The 21,363-nt window shown below is 40.8% G+C and overlaps 1 protein-coding gene across 1 annotated transcript in view; it reads left to right on the forward strand.

Annotated features, from left to right (window-relative positions):
- STAG1 (STAG1 cohesin complex component) overlaps positions 1-21,363 on the forward strand; it is a 107,297-nt gene that overhangs the window by 18,777 nt on the left and 67,157 nt on the right. Inside the window, exon 2 of the mRNA XM_081863497.1 lies at positions 14,478-14,604. Within this exon, the coding sequence (XP_081719623.1) occupies positions 14,576-14,604 (29 nt within the window). The 5' untranslated portion in view covers positions 14,478-14,575. The remainder of the gene's footprint in view (positions 1-14,477; positions 14,605-21,363) is intronic.

Here is a 21,363-nt window from a genome sequence, read left to right on the forward strand (position 1 = left end):
ACAGCTTACACTCCGAATCCAAAGAGTTTAGCAGTATTAAGTAATTGAAATTATAAACTTTTGAACAGATGTATCAAGACTTTGAAAATAGTATGTTAGCTAGCCTTCCCAGAAAACCTGTGTTTCATATATACACAGTCTAGGAGTCCCATGAACTAGGATCTTTAGTAAGTGATAGTGGTATCTCTTGACATATTTATCCAGTGACTTACTTCTACACAGATTTCTACATGGGGACAATGCTTATTGAATCTACAATCATAATATACAGAGTTAATACTGCCCTGAGGAGTTGCTGAGCAAAATATATACGAATGTTTGAATGAATCGCAGTGATGATGGCCACATCAGATAAAAGCGAGGTTGAAGTTTAAATATTCAGCAGATGTGCATCAGCAGTTGAATACACAGGAGTCTTTGTCTAAATATGATGTGTACCTTTGAAGCAGTGCTGTCTCCAAACTAACTGCTATCTTCATTTCAGTGTATCACAGTTAAGGAGAGGCATTAAACATTTTGGGTGAGTCTTCTGTTAACTTTAAAGACAAGTAATAAAACAGTCAGAAAAGCAACATCAGAACAATGGGAAAAACATTGCAAATTCTGCTTTAGCTATTTGAACATGCCTTCCAATAGTTATCCTAGCTTTTCCTTGTTTTCTTAGAAGTTTGGTTTACTAGAGTGACATGATTAGAGATTATGGAGTGTTATGACTTGTAGAAGTCAGTTGGCCCATAACCTACCGGACGTGGGCCCACTATCTGTTGGGGCTTCACTACAACCAGTGTGATCAGCAGAGAGTGCACAACTCCAGCATGGTCTTCCAGCAGAACACCAGAGTTTTTCTGCTTTTTAGTAGTCAGCCTTTTCCAGAAACCCCAGTTAAGAAAAATCCTTTCCCACTCAGTTGAGTTTAAAGTATAAAGTGTTCATTGTGTCAAGACATAGCTAAACACAATTACAACTATAATAGAGTTCTAAGAAGTAAAGAAACAAATATACAGAGAGATCCACTAGCACTTTGCCATGCTAGCTCACACTGCTATGTAAAATCCACCAAACATGGTTTCTCATAGACTCCCCCCCCCCCGTTGCCCCCAGACAGCGAATGCAATGCAGTCTTGGTTTTTATACCCATCTCTGCAATTACACACATTCCTGAGCTAAAGTGAGGATGGATGCGTCAGCAAGCCAGGCTTTCAGCCTTGTACTGTACTGTTGCTAGGCTACCCAGTGCACCTGGCATTCTATCTCTAAACAAGATCCAAACAAGAGGAATATGCTAGCTCAAGAGATAGACCAAGCAATTAGTGTAATTTCATTCCCTTTTCAAATTACACCAACATGGAAGAGCATTGATGGTAGCCTGCATGTTTAGGTACTTACATAGTATGTAGAATTAAGGTCTATTGACCTCTGTTAATCTTCTTTCTGTGTAATGAGTTTATAATTGTGATACAGCTTTTGTAGCCCCTCTGCTCTGGCACATTTCTTTCCAGTTCAAGGAGCTAGTCCCAGTATTGAATCCATTGAGTGAAACACCCTGGTCTAAGTAAGTACATATACTTGCACATCTTCTGCACATGTAGCTCTTGGAGCAGGAGGAACTGGAGCTAAATCTGTTTTCCATATAAACCTGACTCAGGATGTACAGTCATACCTCGGGATAAATATGCTTCAGGTTGAGCGTTTTCAGGTTGCGCTCCGCGGTGACCCGAAAGTAACTGAACGCGTTACTTCCAGGTTTCATCGCTCACGCATGCGTAGATGCTCAAAATGACATCATACACATGCGTGGAAGCGGTGAAACGCAATGGTGTTTCCTGCTTGGCAGGGGGTTGGACTCGATGGCCCTTGTGGTCTCTTCCAACTCTATGATTCTATGATTCTATTCTATGATTCTATGACACGCAGTCGCGTGTTACATTCGCTTCAGGATGCGAACGGGGCTCCGGAACAAATCCTGTTCGCATCCAGAGGTACCACTGTATCTCTAAACATATCTGCAAATGGCTTCTCTGTGTTCAGGGAACAAACCCTTCTGGAATGTGAATGCTGGGGGGATTTAACTCAAATGTTGTGCTAGGGGAGCTACTTCCTGAAGGAACCAATAGAAGTTGAATTTTTAATTATTATTTTTTGCAGGTCCATACTTGTAGTTGCCTAAATTGCACACATGCTTGCCTTGTTTTGCCTGCTTGTAGGCTCCAACGTAGTATATTGTGTTGCATAATATATTGTTGATGATCTGTCCCACATGTTAGCACTTAATAATCCTAGACTGGTATATGCACAGGAAAGAAAACTTTCTGGAGTTCTTTAGAATATATATTTACCACAGCCCAACGTGTATTACATTTTTACTCTTAACTCTGTATTTACAGAGAGTATGTAAGTGTATAGGTGAGATTAAAAGTGGAATCCAAGTTGGGCTGCAATAAATATTCACATCTGCTCCTCATACAAACATTTGTCACTCTCGCTTTTCTTCATCTGTATGAACAATAGGGTAGTTCCATTTTATATATATATAAACTTAACAAGATCCTGTTATTGGTCTTTAAATGAATGTAAAATACATGCTAAAATGTATCTGGAATATTGTAGATTTCAGAGAATGAATTAGATTAGAGAGCACACCATGCAAGGCTTTTTATCCCCTATTTTCTACATTTGCAGGTTTAAGCAGCTGCAGTAGATTATCAGCATTTAAGCTGAATAAAGATGATGATGATGATTATATTTGTAGGCTGCCCTTCTGACTGGGTTGCTCCAGCCGCTCTGGGTGGCTCCCCAGCAGAATAGTAAAAACATGATAAAACATCAAACATTAAAAACTTCCTACACTAAAGAAGTGTGGGCCAAACAAAATAGTAAAATAAAATGTGGGAGGATAGAGAAAGGTGTCTTTAGAATTTATGGCTGTTACATTACCTTGTTTTGAAATTACTATGGAATGAAAGTAACAAACTTGGGCTTAAAATATTTAATGTTGAGGAGAAGGAAGTCTGTTTCCAAAAAGTTGGTGATAAATTCTCCATACTCATCTACTGAAATTGAGATTAGAGGATATTGTGTTGGAAGTAATTCAGTGGCAGACTAAGAGGTAGTTGCCAAACCTTAATTTGGTTAACTTCCAAAATTTGGGCATTGCGTCAACTCAAAAGGTCATGATTTTTTGTACAGTGGTGCCCCGCAAGACGAATGCCTCGCAAGACGAAAAACTCGCTAGACGAAAGAGTTTTCTGGCTTTTGACGTGCTTCGCAAGACGAATTTCCCTATGGGCTTGCTTCGCAAGACAAAACATCTTGCGAGTTCTTGCAAGTTTTTTCCCTTTTTTTCCCTTTTTCTAAACCGCTAATAGCCGCTAAGTCGCTAATAGCACTAATCCGCTAATCCGCTAATAGCCGTGCTTCGCAAGACGAAAAAACCGCAAGACGAAGAGACTCGCGGAACAAATTAATTTTGTCTTGCGAGGCACCACTGTAATTTTAGCTTTCCAAATGGTTGTGATATTTGCTTACATATGTTAATCAGTGTTAATTTGCTCTTCCATCTTAAATCAGGTGATAGAGGAGGTAGGGTAGCAGGAAAAAATAAGCATTTTTCTGTGTGTCAGCATTAACATTTAAGGCATCTTGGGTCTTCTTGCCAGTGTGGTGTAGTGGTTAAGAGCAGTAGTCTCTTAGTAGTAGTAATTAGTAGTAGTAATGTGGGGAACCGGGTTCATGTCTCCGCTCCTCCACATGCAGCTGCTGGGTGACCTTGGGCTAGTCACACTTCTCTGAAGTCTCTCAGCCCCACTCATCTCACAGAGTGTTTGTTGTGGAGAAGGAAGGGAAAGGAGAATGTTAGCTGCTTTGAGACTCCTTCGGGTAGTGATAAAGCGGGGTATCAAATCCAAACCACTTCTTCTTCTTCTTCTTCTTCTTCTGCTGCTGCTGCTGCTGCTGCTGCTGCTGCTGCTGTAGAAAAATGTTGACACACAATTCCTGGCAAATTTTCAGTAGTTAAAAAAGTTGAAATTCATTGCTTTGCCTATTTCTGGTATTGGAAGCACAAAATACAAGCATTATGTTGAGATGGTGAGAATATGCATCATTTGGTGCATACTCCACGGCCATTTTATATGCCACTTCAGTCAATCAATGGCAGAATATTATGGGGTTGATCTGTGTCTTGGACTGACAAGACTCCAGGAGATGCTTTCTAACTCTAGCAGGAGAGTGCACTGTGTTGATATTGGTATGCTTTTCCTGTTTTAATACTTATCTGTTTAATCTGTGTAAGTTATTCAGTTCTGAAACCATGAATATTCTCTTTTGATGAAACGTAGATATTTACTTTAATTTTTTTGGAAAAACACTCTTTCCTTAGTGTTTGTTTATATATAATATTTTTATCAGCTACCCAGTAACATAGTTCTCTGGGTGGCTTACATGCCTGAAACAAAATTCAATGTTAAAATGCAAATATTACAAAGAAAATAGCAGCATACTAATTTATATTTAGAGAAAAACTTAAATATTAGTTCAAGGTATAACTGAAAATATACAACATAGAAAGAAGAGATTAAAAGTCAAGATTTTAAGAATACAGATTTTAAAGGCTTTGGAGAATGAACTCTGAAAGATGACTCTGGGAGGCCATTCCATATCTAAGGTGCTGCCACTGAGGCAGCTCTTCCTTTGCTAGACATCTGTTTCGTTTCACTTGGGGGCATCTCTGGTCCTCAGGATCTGAACAGCCAGGTAGGCATATGTGGGAGAGGGCATTATTTTCAGTTCATGTGAAGAAGCATCAATGAAAATGGGTTAAACCAGGGGTAGGCAACTAAGGCCCGGGAGCCGGATGCGGCCCAATCGCCTTCTCAGACTGTCCGGGAATCAGCGTGTTTTTACATGAGTAGAATGTGTCCTTTTATTTAAAATGCATCTCTGGGTTATTTGTGGGGCATAGGAACTCGTTCTCCCCCCCCCCAAAAAAATAGTCCGGCCCACCACATGGTCTAAGGGTTCCCAGGGCTGAAAAAGGTTGCTGACCCCTGTGTTAAACTATCAAATTGCCCAACAACATGTGAAACAGAAACTAACAATTTAACTCCTCCAGCTCTGCTAGGTATACTCCAGCTTGCTGCCTGTTTTAGCCCAAGCAAACAGCCTTTCTCCAGCCTCCCACCATGCTTAAGCCTCATTTTAAAAATCATGCTGTTCTTACGCCTCTTTACTTGCTAAGGGTTGTACGCAGTGCTACACTAGTGGGGTCCCACTGGAGCAGTGAGACAACCATTTCCTCTCCTCCCACTGCGTGCCTCCAAAATCTGCCCCAAACATCTGCAGCTGATTTTGAGAGGGGACAAGAGAGGAGGAAGATGATTCTTTGTTGTGTGCACAGAAGTCCCTTGTGCCAGTGTATGTTGCATACGGCTCTACGTTTTTAGATCAGCTTCTTTCCTTATTCCTCTACTTACCTGACCCTTCTCTTTCTTCCTTGATCTTTTCTTACCTCTATGACTTATGCAGAAAAATCCCTGACTAAGTCAGAAAATCAAAGAAAAATTTTTAAAGAAAAAAAGGAGCAAACAGCTTAAGACTGATAGGTTCTAAGGCTCACAAAAGATGCTTAATATGGTTGTCTTTGATTACCAGTCCCAATGGATCCATGAAAGGGCATGTGCAAAAGAAAAGGCCTTAGTTAATCTGGAGACATACTCTAGATCAGATATGGACTTCTCACTTTTTGATGAGAGAGTCTGGAGCAGAGCTGCTATTTTAGCATGGCTGCTGTGAAATCTGGTCCTTGGGGAAGTCTCCCAAACCTTCTCTTACATATATTAAGGCTGTGTCTGTTGTTTTGTATTTTTAGTTACTGCTAGTGTGAGGGTGGTGTTTTTTTAAAACTGATTTTATTGTTTTTGTTACTGCAGTTGTATAGTGCATTGAGTGTAAATTTCACAAGAAAAACAAACAGATTTTTAAAGTACAGTGGTACCTCCGGTTGCAGACGGGATCCGTTCCAGAGGTCTGGCCGGATCCTGAGGTTTTCACAACCAGAGGACCGCTTCTGTGCATGCGCGCGCAGCAAAACCCGGTAAAATACTTCCGGGTTTGTCACTTTCTCATCCCAAAGTTTACGTAACCAGAGGGTTACGTAAATGGAGGTACTACTGTACATGCAGTAACTGATGATGTTACCATTGCAGGTCTTTTAAAAAAGAAGAAATTTGAAAATACTGCAGCACAATTCTTCCTCCATAACCAAATGGTGTATAGTCAGCTAGTCTCTTAAAAGTTGAGGTGGGCCTCCCTCCTTTTCTGACCTCCTTTTCATCCGTTGATTGTGATAGATTGCTTGATGGGCTCCCAATAGGTAATACAAAATCCAGGCCAGGAAATTGTAGTATGCTGTGCAATGTAAGTGCCAGGCAAAAACATTTCTCTTTCACCAGGCCTTTGGCTGATGAAACAATCTGTAGCTTTTTAAATGTGTTTGTGGGAGTAGGGTTTTTGTTTTATTATTTATTTTGTGTTTGCATGCTGTGAACTGCCCTGTGATCTTTGGATGAAGAGCAGTATACAAATTTAATAAAAAATGAATTATTATTATATTAAGGCCTCTGATATCAGATCAACATTCCAGCTACATTCAGGTATTAATGAATTAACTCCACCACTTGTTTCCATGTTTCATTTTTACTAGCTTGATAAGATCCTTTACTCTCAGTGTGGAAGATGGTCAGTGCCTTAGCAAGATTGTACCTTGGAATTTAGAAGGACCATGTTCTATGATGACTTGAAACTCTAAGTGAGGAAGAGAAAACTATTAATATATGCCATGTGGATCAGGAACAGTTGCATGCATATCCTTTTCTACATGTTTGCATTGCAGATTGTCTAATTTCATTTGGCCAAGATCATTGCAGTTCATAATTACCGTATATATTGAGTTTTGCTTGTGCAATGTCCTCATTGCAGAATTCTTGCAGACCACATTTAAGACTTTGGTGTCAAACCATTCTTAAACTCTTAGATAAGATCTCACTACTAGAGAACCTTTTTTGACTTATTGTAGATATTTTCTGTTTATATATTTAACTTTAGCAAAAAGACATTCTTTTCTGTCTTAACAAATTATAATCCTAATAAGTATTGTCACAATAATAAAATAATGCATACATTCTAAATAATATTTGTGCTGCACATGACATTGCTATCATAGGAATTCAAATTTAGAAATTTAGAAAGCCAGTAGGCTTTCTCTTTGTTTCAAGCATAGTTGCCAGGATAAGGCAATCAGTTTTTGATTCACTTAAGTTAGATTTGAAGGTACCTGATAGATGACAAAAAGAGCACCAGCAAATATTCCCATCTTTTCCTCTGGGGAAACAGCACCACAGCCAAGACAGCAAAAGGCCAGTTCTTGTCACTGATGATTATTACATAGGGAAAGAAGGGATTTGCGAAGAGAGGCATAAGGGCACAGATCTTTGTAAGTGGCCACTTGCAATAGATAGGTGTGTATGTTACATGTTTTGTGCTGTGATGCAGGTGATGTTAGGATTAAAGGATTACCACAGTGATTGTAACTACAATGTGTTCGTTTAGCATTGTGTTCAAATGCCCCAATAGGCAGAAAATTCTATGCTAGGTATCTTAGGAGACTGAAAGGAGGCATTTCGTTTAAGACTTGATTGCTAGCTCAAATTTTGAAAAAAAATAGGGAATAAATTTACTATATTTGTTGCCTGTTCTAGACTATGTGGCAATTGATTTGAAATCTGTGATTTATCCGTGATAAATTGAGAAATACTTAAAGTAAAGCTGAGATTCATATTCAGGGAGGTTCCAAGAACACTGCTGTGCAGAGATAGAAAGCAACATTGCATTAGTAAAACTGCAGAAAAGTACTTACAAGATGGTTTAATTGATTTTCATTATAATTTGGGTTTCTTGCCTTTTGGCTCTTAAAATATTAACTTTAATGATACAACCATTGTTCCTGCTTCCAAACAAAAAGAGGATTGAACAAATTGTGTGCACCATGTTCCTTGAAGAAAAGAGGAGATTATACTGGATGCCATTCAACTAATTTTACTCAGAGTAGATCCATTGAAATAAATGAACATGACTAAGTTAGGCTATTAATTTCAGTGTGTTTCCTCTGATTAAAACTTAGTTGAATAGTACCCTATGAGACCAGGATTTAACTTGGAGTTGTCATCTTCCTCCTGTAAACTGTTGACTTTGGTTGTTACCGTTCTACTTATCAAAAAGACTGGAACTCAATGGCATCCCCTAAACTTGGGAACACAGCAATAGGATGGCCACCCTGTACTAAATGTCCCTTTTGCTGTTCATGCTAATGTAAAAAGCACTTCTCTTCAGAGTTGATGTACGAGGTTATAGATGCCTGTAGTCAATAGCTCTGATTGGTTTCTTTGTTTCTGGGTTGCCTCCTAGTAGCATGATCACTGTGCAACTTGGGGCCTGAGTACTTGAAGGACTTAACCTCTCCCATATATCTGGAAGGAAAGTCCTGTTGGTGGTGCTTTCAGTGGGTGAAGCCTGTGTAGCAGTGGCATGAAGCACAGTTTTCCTCCTGATTGCAGTTTGGTTACCTCTCACATTAGCAATGTTTAGGTATATTAAAAACATTTGTATTTCACTAGGCTTTTCATTGCTAATTGCTCATCTTTAGTAGAATGCATTTTTTTAAAAAAGATTATCATTGGTCTGTTGGTGATTTTAATTATTATTTTTTTAAAAAATAATTATGAGAAAACAATTTTTAAAATAAATTGTATCATTAATCTTTCAGTGCTTATATAGAATACAAACTGATTTAGGGCTGTATCAGATTTGTTCCATCTTTATCCTTAGCTTAGAACATTGCATTAGAATATATGTTGGAAATAACAAGCTTCACAAGATTTCCACATGCAAAATATACTTCCTGTTGGAGTATCTTTCATTTTGAGCTATTATGAGTTGTGCTTGCTAATGACAGGCATGTTATATCCACTCTGATGGTACTTAAAATGCATAACATGTATTGCAGAAAGCAGTGGTTGCTATAGCAACTTCCTAGTAGGTCACAGGCAATGTTGTGTATATATGATCTGGCTGTTAATGCACGCTAATATGCCTGATGGAGAGAAAAGAAATATAGAAGCCAGGAATGAGAGTGATGAAACCTCACATTGGAAATTACTGTAATTTCAACAGCGATGGTAAATTGATCTATGGAATGTGGTATGTTAGTAGAATTGCTGATGCTTAAATACAGAACCAATATTTTCTAGAGTCTCCCCTGCAAAAAAAAAAAAAAAAAATTAAAGCTATTGGAAATGAAAGGATAGTATGCATTTTATGTGTATCTGGTCATTTTTTTTTTTATTTATTTTTTTTTTTTTTGTTCTTAATGGTTCAGTTTTCTTTTTATCTTAGTTTGCTCAGCTTGTACATTGAGTTGAAGCTATTCTTTTTGCTTGACCCCTGAAGATCAAAGTACACTGATTCAGTGTGTGAGATGCTATGATGTTGCATTTTAAAAATTGAATCTGGGCCACTGAATGCAGAAAACTGCATGATTGAGCACTTGATATATAGAGCAGTTGGTGTCCTGGAACCATAACATCTATTTGTTTCATAAGCTAGATATTAAAGCAGGGTTATAAATAAGTATGAACCTTCTAAGGCTGGCTGCAGAGAAAATGAAGCTCCTTCCTCTGTAGCCAACATAGAAATACTGGTCTGATTTGCAGAAAAGCTGTGGTTTGTTTAAACTATAGTTAACCATGAGTTCTCCAACAGATGATCAAACAAATCATAGTTCATTTCTCCAAAGTTTTGTTTTGTTTTCTAATTGCTCTTGCCTCATGCATTTGTTGGTGGTGAGCACCTGGGGTAGGACTATGGTTAGGGAAGGGTGATGGATTTACATGTAATATCAAGTCATACTTAAACCAAAGTTCATAAATCAACAACAAAACATGCCTTAAGACTGATTTGTTGGCAGTAAACAAAGCATAGTTAAGGTGTTGGACAGGGTTCATACATAGCACTTAGCCATAAGTGTTCAATGTAAACCAGGCCATATGTCTCTTATATTTATATTTTAAATGACTTTTTACTCTACTGGTGATAGAAGAAGAATGGATCACACCCCCTCTCCTCTGCCAGTTTGCTTACCCACTGTCTTTGAATTCATACGCCCACTTGCATATGCTAGTCCCCTGTATGTAGTTGCTGGGTGAATTGCTAAATGCAAGGATTTGTTAAGATAACTTTGGCATAGGCACCAAGGAAAGGGCAGCAATATTTTCTACTGAGAACTCTATTGGACTGTAGTCATTGGTATGACTTGATCTTCCATTCTAAATTTAGAGCTCTTGATTAAGGTGCATAATGCTAACTTTGTGATGAAATACTTTCCTCAAGAAAATAATTTTCTGCAGTAGTGTTACATCTGAAACCAACAAATAGTAATTATTTACTGTCCTCTGGTCATTGAGAGGGGTAGCTTACCATGGGAGAGCATAGCCCCGTGATATTGCCATTATTTTCAAATGCTGGACGTGTTGCAAATTTAAAGTTTTAGCTTTCTGGATGTGGCCTTTACATTTTTTTTTATTTGGGCATGTTTGAATGGTTAGATATATTGTTACATTAATTTTAATGAATAAATACTATCTGTAGTTTAGGAGGAAACAAAAATACAGCAACATTCAATAAACTTTCCTAAGATGAAAACAACACACAATTGTAAATCATAAACAAAGTAGAGCAGTTTCCAAAACAAAGAATTAAAAATTAAGAGAGTCCAGAAAAACTTGGGTATACCTAGGTTTTTTACTGGTGTTTAAAAATCATCACCATCTCCCCCACAAAACTGAGGGAGGGTGTTACCACTGAAAAGGTCTCCTTCATGGTTTCTCCAGGTGTCAATCCATTAGTTGTGAAACAAACAATGTGTCTCATCAGAAGTTCTTAAATGATCAGCTTCTACTGTATCAGGGGAGGGCTCTGCTTAGGTATCCTGGTGCCAAGTTATTTAGGCCTTTAAACGTCAACAAAAAAAACCCTTAAACTTGGCTTGACATTACATAGACATCCAGTGCAGATATTTCAGCAGTTGTAATATGTATACTGCCGGGTGTCCCTCTAAGAACTCTAGCAGCCACACTTTGCACTAGCTGTGGCTTCTCAAGCAGGTGCATTGCGGTTTTCTAATAATGAGCTTACCATTGTATGCACCACTATGGAAGGGTTATCCCAGTCCAGAAACAGCCATAGTTAGAGCACCAGCTGAAATTGGTAATGGGTACTCTGAACCATGTGGCGTCACCTGGGCCTTTGACAACAATGGATCCAGGACCACCTGCTTTTTCAGAGGGAGTGTACTACTATCCAGAGTTGTTACACTATCCAATTCTTGGACCTCGGAATCAATATTTATTTAATAGCCCCATCTAATGCATGACAGCATACAGGCACTGGTTTAGGTCTTACTTCGCCAAACCTTTATTAGGCATTACAAACACAAGCCAACATAAAACATCCATATATGAAATTTTAAAATAGATGCAAATAAACAGCCATGTAAACATACGTAATAACGAGGATTTTCATTGGAGTTTCTTCCCGCTAAATAGTGCCATTCACCAGTCTGAGAGATATTATTGATAAAAACTTAGTCACCTTTGCAGTTACTTCTGGGTTAATGTCAGACAGATAGCATCTGATACTTCCATTGTGTCGCGATGTTAGACTACCCAAAATGGGGAATAGCATAGCTGGTTGCACAGTGGGCAGTAGAAAAGAATATGTTATACTATGTCTGGCATATTTTAAAAAATCTGCAATGTCTCGTTTCTGAGGATGTTTAAATATCTGCCCTTGACAAAAGCTGAGGGGAAAATATCAGATGAGTGAACATAAAGGGCCTGCATTGGACTGGAATTATTAATTTTGAAATAAGTGCCCCTGCAGCCCCAAACTTCAAGCGTCCTCCGGTATGTGCAGCTCTGGAAAAGGCATTTCCCTTCTTCTCCAGTGCGCTTCAGCAACATACATCAAAAGATGTATGCACACTAATCTTCTGGCATAACGCAGCAAGAAGCGTGAGACATCGTAGAGCTAATCTATGTATTTATTTTATGTATTTATTTACACTATGTACAGTCAAAGGAATCATGGCGTCCTCTCTCCAGCTCCAAGAGGGAAAATAGGACTAGTAAAAGCAAAAGTACAGTACAATAGTACATACAGCAGAAGAGATAAGACACTATTCCCAGTCAGGCATGTGATTTACACCAATCACATCTGCAGCATCGGAGGCGTGAAATACTAACGATGATCTCTGGTCAATGGTGACAAAAGCTGCTAAGAGATTTAGGAGAATTAACAGGATCACACTACTCCAATCCCCCTTCTGAAGGAGGTCATCCATCAGGGTGATAAAGGCTGATTCTGTCCCCAAACCAGGCCTGAACTCAGACTGGTAAACATAATCAGTTTCATCCAAGACTGTTTGATGTATGGTGTATAGATCCATTCTTATATTGTGGAGGTTAAATTATTGTGCTAAGGTCAAAAATAATATAACAGCCACGTCATTTTGAATATCTGGAGAGGGCATCAAGTGTTGCTGTTGGACCACCCTATTATAAAGTATTTGATACAATACTGCATGGGAATTCATGGAACTAGAGGGGAAAGAGCATTAATGCAAGCATTGCAAGGTGGAAGAAAGGCAAAAAAGAATTGAAAAATGAAAGAAAACAATAGTTTTGCTACAAGGCAAACAATGCTTTTGGGAAAACCTTAAGGAATTGTTGTACCGCTTCTGGCAAGCTAATTAAGTTTGTGGTTGATTGTGGTTATTGAATGGTGATTTAAAAGTATATGTCACCAGGCTAAGCATTCTTCCTACTTGCCTCTGAATAATTCCCGCCCGCCCGCCCCCCCATAGGCCATATCAGAAGTTTGAACTGTGCAGTGTCCAAATTATGCTGACGAAGTGGCCTGGTTATCATATTATGATAAACCAGAGTTTGTCTTAAACCAATGGTTTAATTGTGAATGTGTCTCTCCCTGCTGTGTGAGTCCCCATGTAGTGCCAGCATGGCTCAAACGGGCCATAATGTTTCTTGTTGTATTATTCAAACCCAGATCATGGTTTGTTTCAAACAAACCACAAACAGTAAGCCAGAAATAAAGGTTTGCTGTTGGTTTACTTTTGGCGTACCATTCGAGGTTTGGTTGAAACAAACAAGCTACAGTTCAAGTTCAGTTAACATGACAAGCAGTGTTAGAAACTGGGATAGAAAAGCTAGAAGCCAAATGGCTTCTGGGACCTGGGTTGTGGGCACCAAACAGAATGTCTAGTCGCCCCTTTGGGGGGCAAGTGGGCCGGCAACACTATTTATTTATTATTTTGATAAGCATGAACTAATATGCAATTCACACAAGTGGCACATTGTTAATATAACATTTTTAGCAGAAATTGTCAATACATGTTTAATTTGGTGTTTGCAATAAAAATATTGGTACCGTACCTCAGTTTTCAAAACACTCCACTCTTTATTGTTAAACTCCTTAACACATTGCTTATCCTTAACATATGTGCATACATTTCAGTAATCCTTGAATGTCAGCCAGGTGCAAAAAATGGCACCCAGACTTTTCGAGGTGCTTGCAAATGGAGAATCTTTAGCAAAAGGCACCTGGTGCCCTGCGAATTTTGAACCCTAGTGACAAACCATACTATGGTTTATTAGAACTGTACGGCCACCCTGCGGCAGGGAGAGAAGCCATGCAAGTTGCATGGCGAGGGATGGGGGGTTCACAAAAGACACATGGCTTAAAACAAACTGTGGTTTATCATATGCAAACCAGCCATATATACAGTAGTTCATTTCAACGCCTAAAAGCAGTACTATTTTTACAGGCCTTTTTAATTTCTGATATGTGTTTTTATGTGATTGTTTAACTCTCTGGAACTTTCGGCCTTGTATTTCTACTTTTTGCAGTTTTTAAACTATTTCTTTTATTTAAAATTATTGTTTTAAGTGTGCTTTAGATTTTTATTTATTTGGATTTGTAAACTGTTACCTTTTTATATGTCCTCCAGTTAACAATTGATAATGGACATTTCATATATAAAATGAACAATTGAATATGCATTTTTCACATGAGGTTATGATTAAGATGCTGTGAAATGCTTCCCATTGGTTTTGTGCATTCAGAACGCTAAATATTATATTGGCCAGAGCTAGAAAAACATGTATGATCCTGATTGAGAAATCCACCCACTTTTTGTACATTCACAATGTGGAAGATCCTCTACCTCATATTTGGAAAATGCACATGACTTTGATTGAGAGAGTCTTCTCCCTACCCTCTACCCTTTGGTTTATTGAATCTACAGTTTCATTTCAGAATTATGGTTCTTAACTACCTTTTTTATTTAATAGGCTGGATTTGGAGATTTCTTGAAAATAATTACGAGATTGGCTGATAAAGACGTCACCACAAGATACTCGTTGGGTTTTAAAACGTAGTGGCCTACATCATGATTACTTCAGAGTTACCAGTCTTACAGTGAGTAGTTCATTTTCTTTCTTTCTTTCTTTTAAAAAATCAACAGCCAAATATTCAAAGTGCATTGCTTACCTTGTATGGTAATTGAAGTTCTTACTGTGTGTTTGGTATCTGATGACACACAGCTCTACTCCTCCATAATAATCTTGAGTGGGCTGGGTGAGGGCCAATGAACTGAACTTCAGCCCTAGGAAGACGGAGGTGCTTTGGGTTGATAGTTCCTGTGTCCACAAGATGGGCCAGCTACCTGTTCTGGATGGGGTTGTAGATCCTCTGAAAAAACAGATTTGGAGGGTGGCCCTGGATCCATCTTTTTCTCTGGAAGCTCAGGTGACCTCTGGTTGGAGTGCCTTTTACAGCTGGTATGTCAGCTGCTGCTGTTCTTGGTTAGGGATAGTCTGGCCACAGTGATCCATGCATTTGTAACCTAAATACTTGATTATTGCTATGTGCTCTATGTGGGGGTACCCTTGGGCCTGGGTCAGAGTCTCCAGCTAGTACAAAATGCTTTTGCTAGACTGTTGAGAAGGCAGACTATCACCACAGATAACTCCAATGCTCAAAAGTCTGCACTGGCTGCTTAAAAGGTATAAAAAAGAGGTAAGGCTGCCTATACACTGTTGGGCCAGGTTGAAGGTCCTTGTGTTAATTTACAAGGCTCTTAACAATTTGAGTCCACCTCAAGGACTACCTGATCCTTTATATCTTTGAATGATCACCAAGGTTTTCATGGAAGTCACTGTTAGTGGTCCTCTATCGCTTGGATGCATGGCTCGTGTTCACCAGGAGCTGTACATTTAGTATTGTGGGCCCAAGTTTACGGAATTCCTTTTCAGTTGAGTTCAGGCAGGTCCCCTCCCTACTGAACTTTCCAGTACCTACTGAAGTCTATTCCAGCAGGCATTTTAATTGATGTTAGATTTTATAGTTTTAAATGATTTTTATTTTTTGTATTTTTGTAAACTGAAGTGAAGTGGTTATATATATTGTTTAAATAAATAAAATAAATAATCTGAGTGAGGTTTCTGAGAAATAGTAACCTTGGGTATGGTGCTTGTACAAAGGACCAAGAGTTTCAACTACCCAAATCCCCACTTCTGTACTGTAATTTTTTTAGGCAGGAGGCCATTCGTTGTTATCTGTGAGATGGCCTTCCAGGACAGGGTGTATATAATGTGTTTGATGTGCTGCAATTGGCCGTAAAGTTGATTGGAATTCTGCTCTGTTGGGGTGGGGAAGCAGGAGTTTTTGACTTTTCATGGATTTCTGTGGGACTCTTTGTCTTTTACCCTTTCTGCCACTGTATCTTTCTTTTATATGATACCTAACATTAGGGAAGTCAATCTGAGCTGTACCTATACGACCCTTGGGCAAATAGAAAAACATATAGAACAATTGCATCTTATACACACTTAATTTGTGTAATTTCACCAATATGCAGTTGAAGGCAGACTGGTTTAAATTGCGCACATTAAATCTAAGCAAGGCAGAGAGCTTAAAAACTCTTTATGCACTGGGTCCGCTTGGGTTACCCAGCACGTGAAGAGATTTTAAACTCTTTGCCTTGCTTGGGGGGCAAGGCCCACTTGACATGCCAGTTTTGGCATGCTTGTGTGAGTTTTTGCAAAATCTTGCATGTGCATCCCTGACCTCCCAGAAACTGCGTGCTGGGTGGGCATTGCCCTGGAAGCAAGTCAGAGAGCTCAAAAGCTCTTTTTTGTGTGGGAAAACCCATGTTGACCTGACACGAAAAGAGCCTTTAGGCTCTCTGCCTTGATTGCTGGGCAAGGCCCACTCAGCACACAGTACAGCTGCTAGCTGCCATGTGGCTGCAAAGATTTGGATATGCATAATTTTTGTGTATGTGTGGAACCCTTGGAACTGAACCTCTACGTAAAATGTGATTGTAATGTATAGAGAAAGTTTGAAAATAAACTCATCAGCTTTGTAATAAACAAAATTTCATTATCTGAAGCAGATGATGCTGAAGTCTATTGCCTTGTAGAGATAGAAGAAACTTGCATATGTTTTTAAAGGTTCAGAAAAATAAACATTTTTCAGATGTACTTAGGAAGTGAAAATACTTTTGAATATTAGTTATACACAGTTTGCTGTCAGTCCCAGGGACATCAATAGGAATTGCAGCTTCCTTCTGTGCATGTTAATATAAAAGCTATGATTCCATTGCAGGGGGTTGGACTAGATGACCCTTTTGGGTACCTTCCAACTCTACAATTTTATGATTACCGGTATATGAAATGTCCTAATAGCAGTATCTCCTTGGGTGAGAAACAGAGGAAGTGACTGCAGTGGAATCCTGCTTGCTCTCCTTGATCTCTCCACAACTTTTGTTATTGTTGACCAAGTTATCCTCCTGGAGTGGCTGAAGGAAGTGAGGTTGGGGACACTGTATTACAGTGATACCATTACCAGCTTTAAGGCCATTATTAGAATGTGCTGGGTGGGGGGGGCACGAGTATTGTTTGGTGCCCTGGGAGTTGGTACCCTGCAGAATGCCACAGAACATTTTGTCCCCCATGCTATTTAACAATGATGATAAAACTTGTAATATTTAATACATGGCATCCAGAGTTCTCAAATTTGTTTCGTTGATCTACCGTCAGATAAATGAACAAATTTTGATATTTAACCATTGAGGCTATATTTCACAGTTTATTAACTTGTTCCTTTAATGTAGGGTCTCTAGATAGTCTTCATTTCAAGAATGACTTGCCATATGGAGCGGCTGTTTAAATAGCACAAGTGCAAAGGTCTCTCTAGGAGCATGTTAATCAGGTTTTGGACATTTGGGATCCTGACCACAACATTTTAAAATCTCAAAACAACTATAATGAACATTTTTTTCTGGCTTAACATCAAATTTACCAGTGTTTAATGCTTAATCTCTGAACCTAGTAGGGCTAATTTTTTTCTTTGTCTAGAATCTTATGCTTCTTTTTAACTGGGGTAAAGGTAAAGGGACCCCTGATCATTAGGTCCAGTCGTGACCGACTCTGGGGTTGCAATGCTCATCTCACTTTATTGGCTGAGGGAGCCAGCGTACAGCTTCCGGGTCATGTGGCCAGCATGACTAAGCCGCTTCTGGCGAACCAGAGCAGCGCCGTTTACCTTCCTGCCAGAGCGGTACCTATTTATCTACTTGCACTTTGACATGCTTTCGAACTGCTAGGTTGGCAGGAGCAGGGACCGAGCAACGGGAGCTCACCCCGTTGCGGGGATTCGAACCGCCAACCTTCTGATCGGCAAGTCCTAGGCTCTGGTTTAACCCACAGCACCACCTGCCTCCCGTCATCTTTTTATTATTTGTAAGCCACTTTGATTATTTTTATTGCAAGGCAAATAGAAATACAAAAAAGGAAGAAATATATCCTTAATCCAAAGTGCCTGTTGATGGGTAGTGGTTGCTCAATATTGTGAGGGAACTGTACTCAGATATTGATTCTGAGACCTTTATTTTTTGAGCTGTTTCAATTTCTCGCAGTTCAGTTTCTGCAAAATAGTTATGCTATTTGTCTTGCTGTCTACTATTTAACAAAGCTTAGAAAACTGTTATGTAACTTATGCAAGCTATATTCATTTCAATGTAAAGGAAACCCTCAAAGCAGTGTTTAAAAAGTGCCATTAATTATGCTTCATTTATGGACTTTAAAAACCCACAACAAAAATGTGAACGAGTACTGATTGTTTGACTGATTTCTGTTCCTGACCACAGACAAACATGAAGTGCAGCAATTTCTACTTCCTTTTCTATTGGAAATATCCGACATGAATAATTAGAGATAAAGAGTAGGCACCTAAGTTTTAGGGCAGATGTATGTGTTGTGTTCGGGGCAAGTAAAAAATCGCAAGTCTGTTTTAAAGGTATATTATATGGATGCAGCATCTCAGTTTGTTCTGTTCCCTCTGACTGAATAGCCAGACTAGATATACTTGCTGGATGGACTATAGTGAGTTTCTCATGAATTTCAGTAGAACAGTTCAGTAGAATTCAATGTACGAATCATTCCCATTGTTTATTAGGTTTCCCCACATAAATATGTCATATTGGAAAGGAGAGAATTCCATGAGGTTAGAGAATCCAGTGGTGTGAGTTTGGTATTCCAAAACAAATCATATACAGGGTGAGTCTTTTAAAAGAGGCCACATGGAACATGTGTACTCTTTTATCCACGGGGCCTCTTTTAAAGGACTCACCCTGTATATACTGCTGCTTAATACTAATTGTTAATGGTACAGAAATTGGCAGAGTATCTACCAGCAGATAAACTAGGGAATAAAATAAAATTTATTGGCAAGGCAAGTGTATATAGACCTGGATTCTCATCAGAACTGCAAACAGGGAGGGGGCAGATGTTATAGGCGAAGGGGATCGAGATATGGATATGCTCGTACCCCTTCCAATCTGCGCCTCATCCCGAGGGACGAGGGTAGGGTGAGCAAGGATTACTCACCTCCGTCACTGGTGCTGTGCAATGCCAGGTCTATAGGCAACAAAACCGCCACCCTGCGAGATTTCTTTATCTCGCAGGGGGTCGACCTGGCTTGTGTGACGGAGACCTGGGTGCGTGAAGGGGCAACAGTTACCTTACGAGAGATGGCGCCCCCGGGTTTCTCCGTCCTCCACCAGTCCCGGACTGTGGGCTGGGGGGAGGGGTGGCATTATTAATCTGGGAAGATTGTCCTTTCAGGGCTCTACCATCACCATCAATCCCCGGCATTGAATGTGTTGGTCTAGTGTGGGGCTCCGAGGAGAGCTTGGCTGTCTGGCTGGTGTACCGGCCACCTAGCGCACCAGCAGCCACCCTCTCAGGCCTATTGGAGGCGGTGGCCGGCTGGCCCTTGGATTTCCCTAACCTATTGGTATTGGGGGACTTCAACATCCATGCTGATGCCACTCCCTCCTCACAGGCTCTGGACCTGGTGTCTTCCATGGCGACACTAGGGCTCTCCCAGTTTGTTTCGGGCCCCACACATCAAGCAGGCCACACGCTGGATTTGATCTTTGGCGTAGGTATAGATGTGATCATGTCTCCTTCGATGAAGGTGCCATGGTCTGACCACTACGCTCTGAAAGCCAGGATTGACTTTCTACCCCCACCCTGCTTAGGTGGCGAGCCAATTTGGGCTCGCCCGCAGAGGCTGATGGACCCTGATAGATTCCGCCAAGCCTTGCGGGACCTTGCTCCCCCTGGCGACTCATTGACTGAGCTTGTTGAGGGCTGGAATATCCAGCTCCTGGCAGCCATCAATGAGATCGCACCGAAGCGCCCTCTGCGACCCTGCAGAAACTGGGCTCCCTGGTTTACTGAGGAGCTCCGGAAAATGAAGCGGGACCTCAGACAGCTAGAGCGAGTATGGCGGGGTGCCCGTGACGGAGCCTCAAGAACATCTTATAGGACTTTTATGAAAACCTACGAGATGGCGGTGAAGGCTGCTAAGAAGTCTTACTTCTCAGCCTCCATTGCATCCGCTAGCTCTCGCCCAGCACAATTATTTAGTATAATCAGGTCTTTAACGTCCCTTGAGGGACAGCCAAATTTAAATAACAATTTGACACACAGCTGTGAGGCATTTGCGAGCTTTTTTGCGGAGAAGGTCTTGTTGCTCTGCCATGACCTCCCTGCCAATTTGGATACAATAAAGGAACTGGAGTCCCCTCGACTGTCCTCGGGTCCAGTATTGGACCACTTCGACCGGATATCCCCAGCCGATGTGGACAGACTCCTCCGAGCTGGAAAGCCCACCACCTGTCCTCTCAACCCATGCCCGTCTTGGCTGATTAGAGCGTGTCCAGACGAGGTGCGGGCCCTCCTGGGGGATATCATCAATTTGTCCCTTGGCACGGGGACATTCCCAGGGGAACTGAAGTAGGCAGTGGTGCGCCCGCTCTTAAAGAAAACATCATTAGATCCAGTTACCGCCCGGTTTCGAATCTTCCGTTCCTGGGTAAGGTGATTGAGAGAGCGGTTGCTGAACAGCTTGGTGGGTTTCTGAATGAAACATCGGCTCTGGATCCATTCCAGTCCGGCTTCCGCGTTGGTCATGGGACCGAGACGGCTCTGGTTGCCCTAACAGATGATCTTCGTAGACAGCTGGATCGAGGCGGGTCAGGGCTGCTGATTCTTCTAGATCTGTCAGCAGCTTTCAACATGGTTGATCACGAACTTCTGGACCACCGCCTTGCCGACGTGGGGATCCAGGGCACAGTCCTTCAATGGCTGCGCTCGTTTCTCTCTGGTCGGGGACAGAGGGTGGTGCTTGGGGGGGAATTGTCATCGCGCCACTCCTTGGTGTGTGGAGTACCTCAGGGTGCGATACCCTCCCCGATGCTTTTCAACATCTTTATGCGCCCCCTCGCCCAGCTTGTCCGGAGTTTTGGGCTGGGTTGCCATCAGTATGCCGATGACACCCAACTCTATCTGTTGATGGATGGCCATCCTGACTCGGCCCCAGACACACTGACCAGATGTTTGGAAGCTGTGGCTGGATGGTTACGTGGGAGCCGGTTGAAGCTAAATCCTTCGAAGACAAGAGGTCCTGTGGCTGGGACGGGACGATATGGGATTGGGGGGGCAACTCCCATCTCTTGCGGGGGCGCAGTTAGTGCCAGCACCGTCCGTTAAGAGTTTGGGTGTAATCTTCGACACCTCCCTTTCCATGGAGGCGCAGATTGCAGCTATAACAAAGGCGGCATTTTTCCATCTCCGCCAAGCTAAGCAGTTGGCTCCTTACCTCTCT

Source organism: Podarcis erhardii, assembly GCF_964252035.2.
Source record: "Podarcis erhardii genome assembly, chromosome: 5".
In the NCBI taxonomy this organism is placed as follows: Eukaryota; Metazoa; Chordata; class Lepidosauria; order Squamata; family Lacertidae; genus Podarcis; species Podarcis erhardii.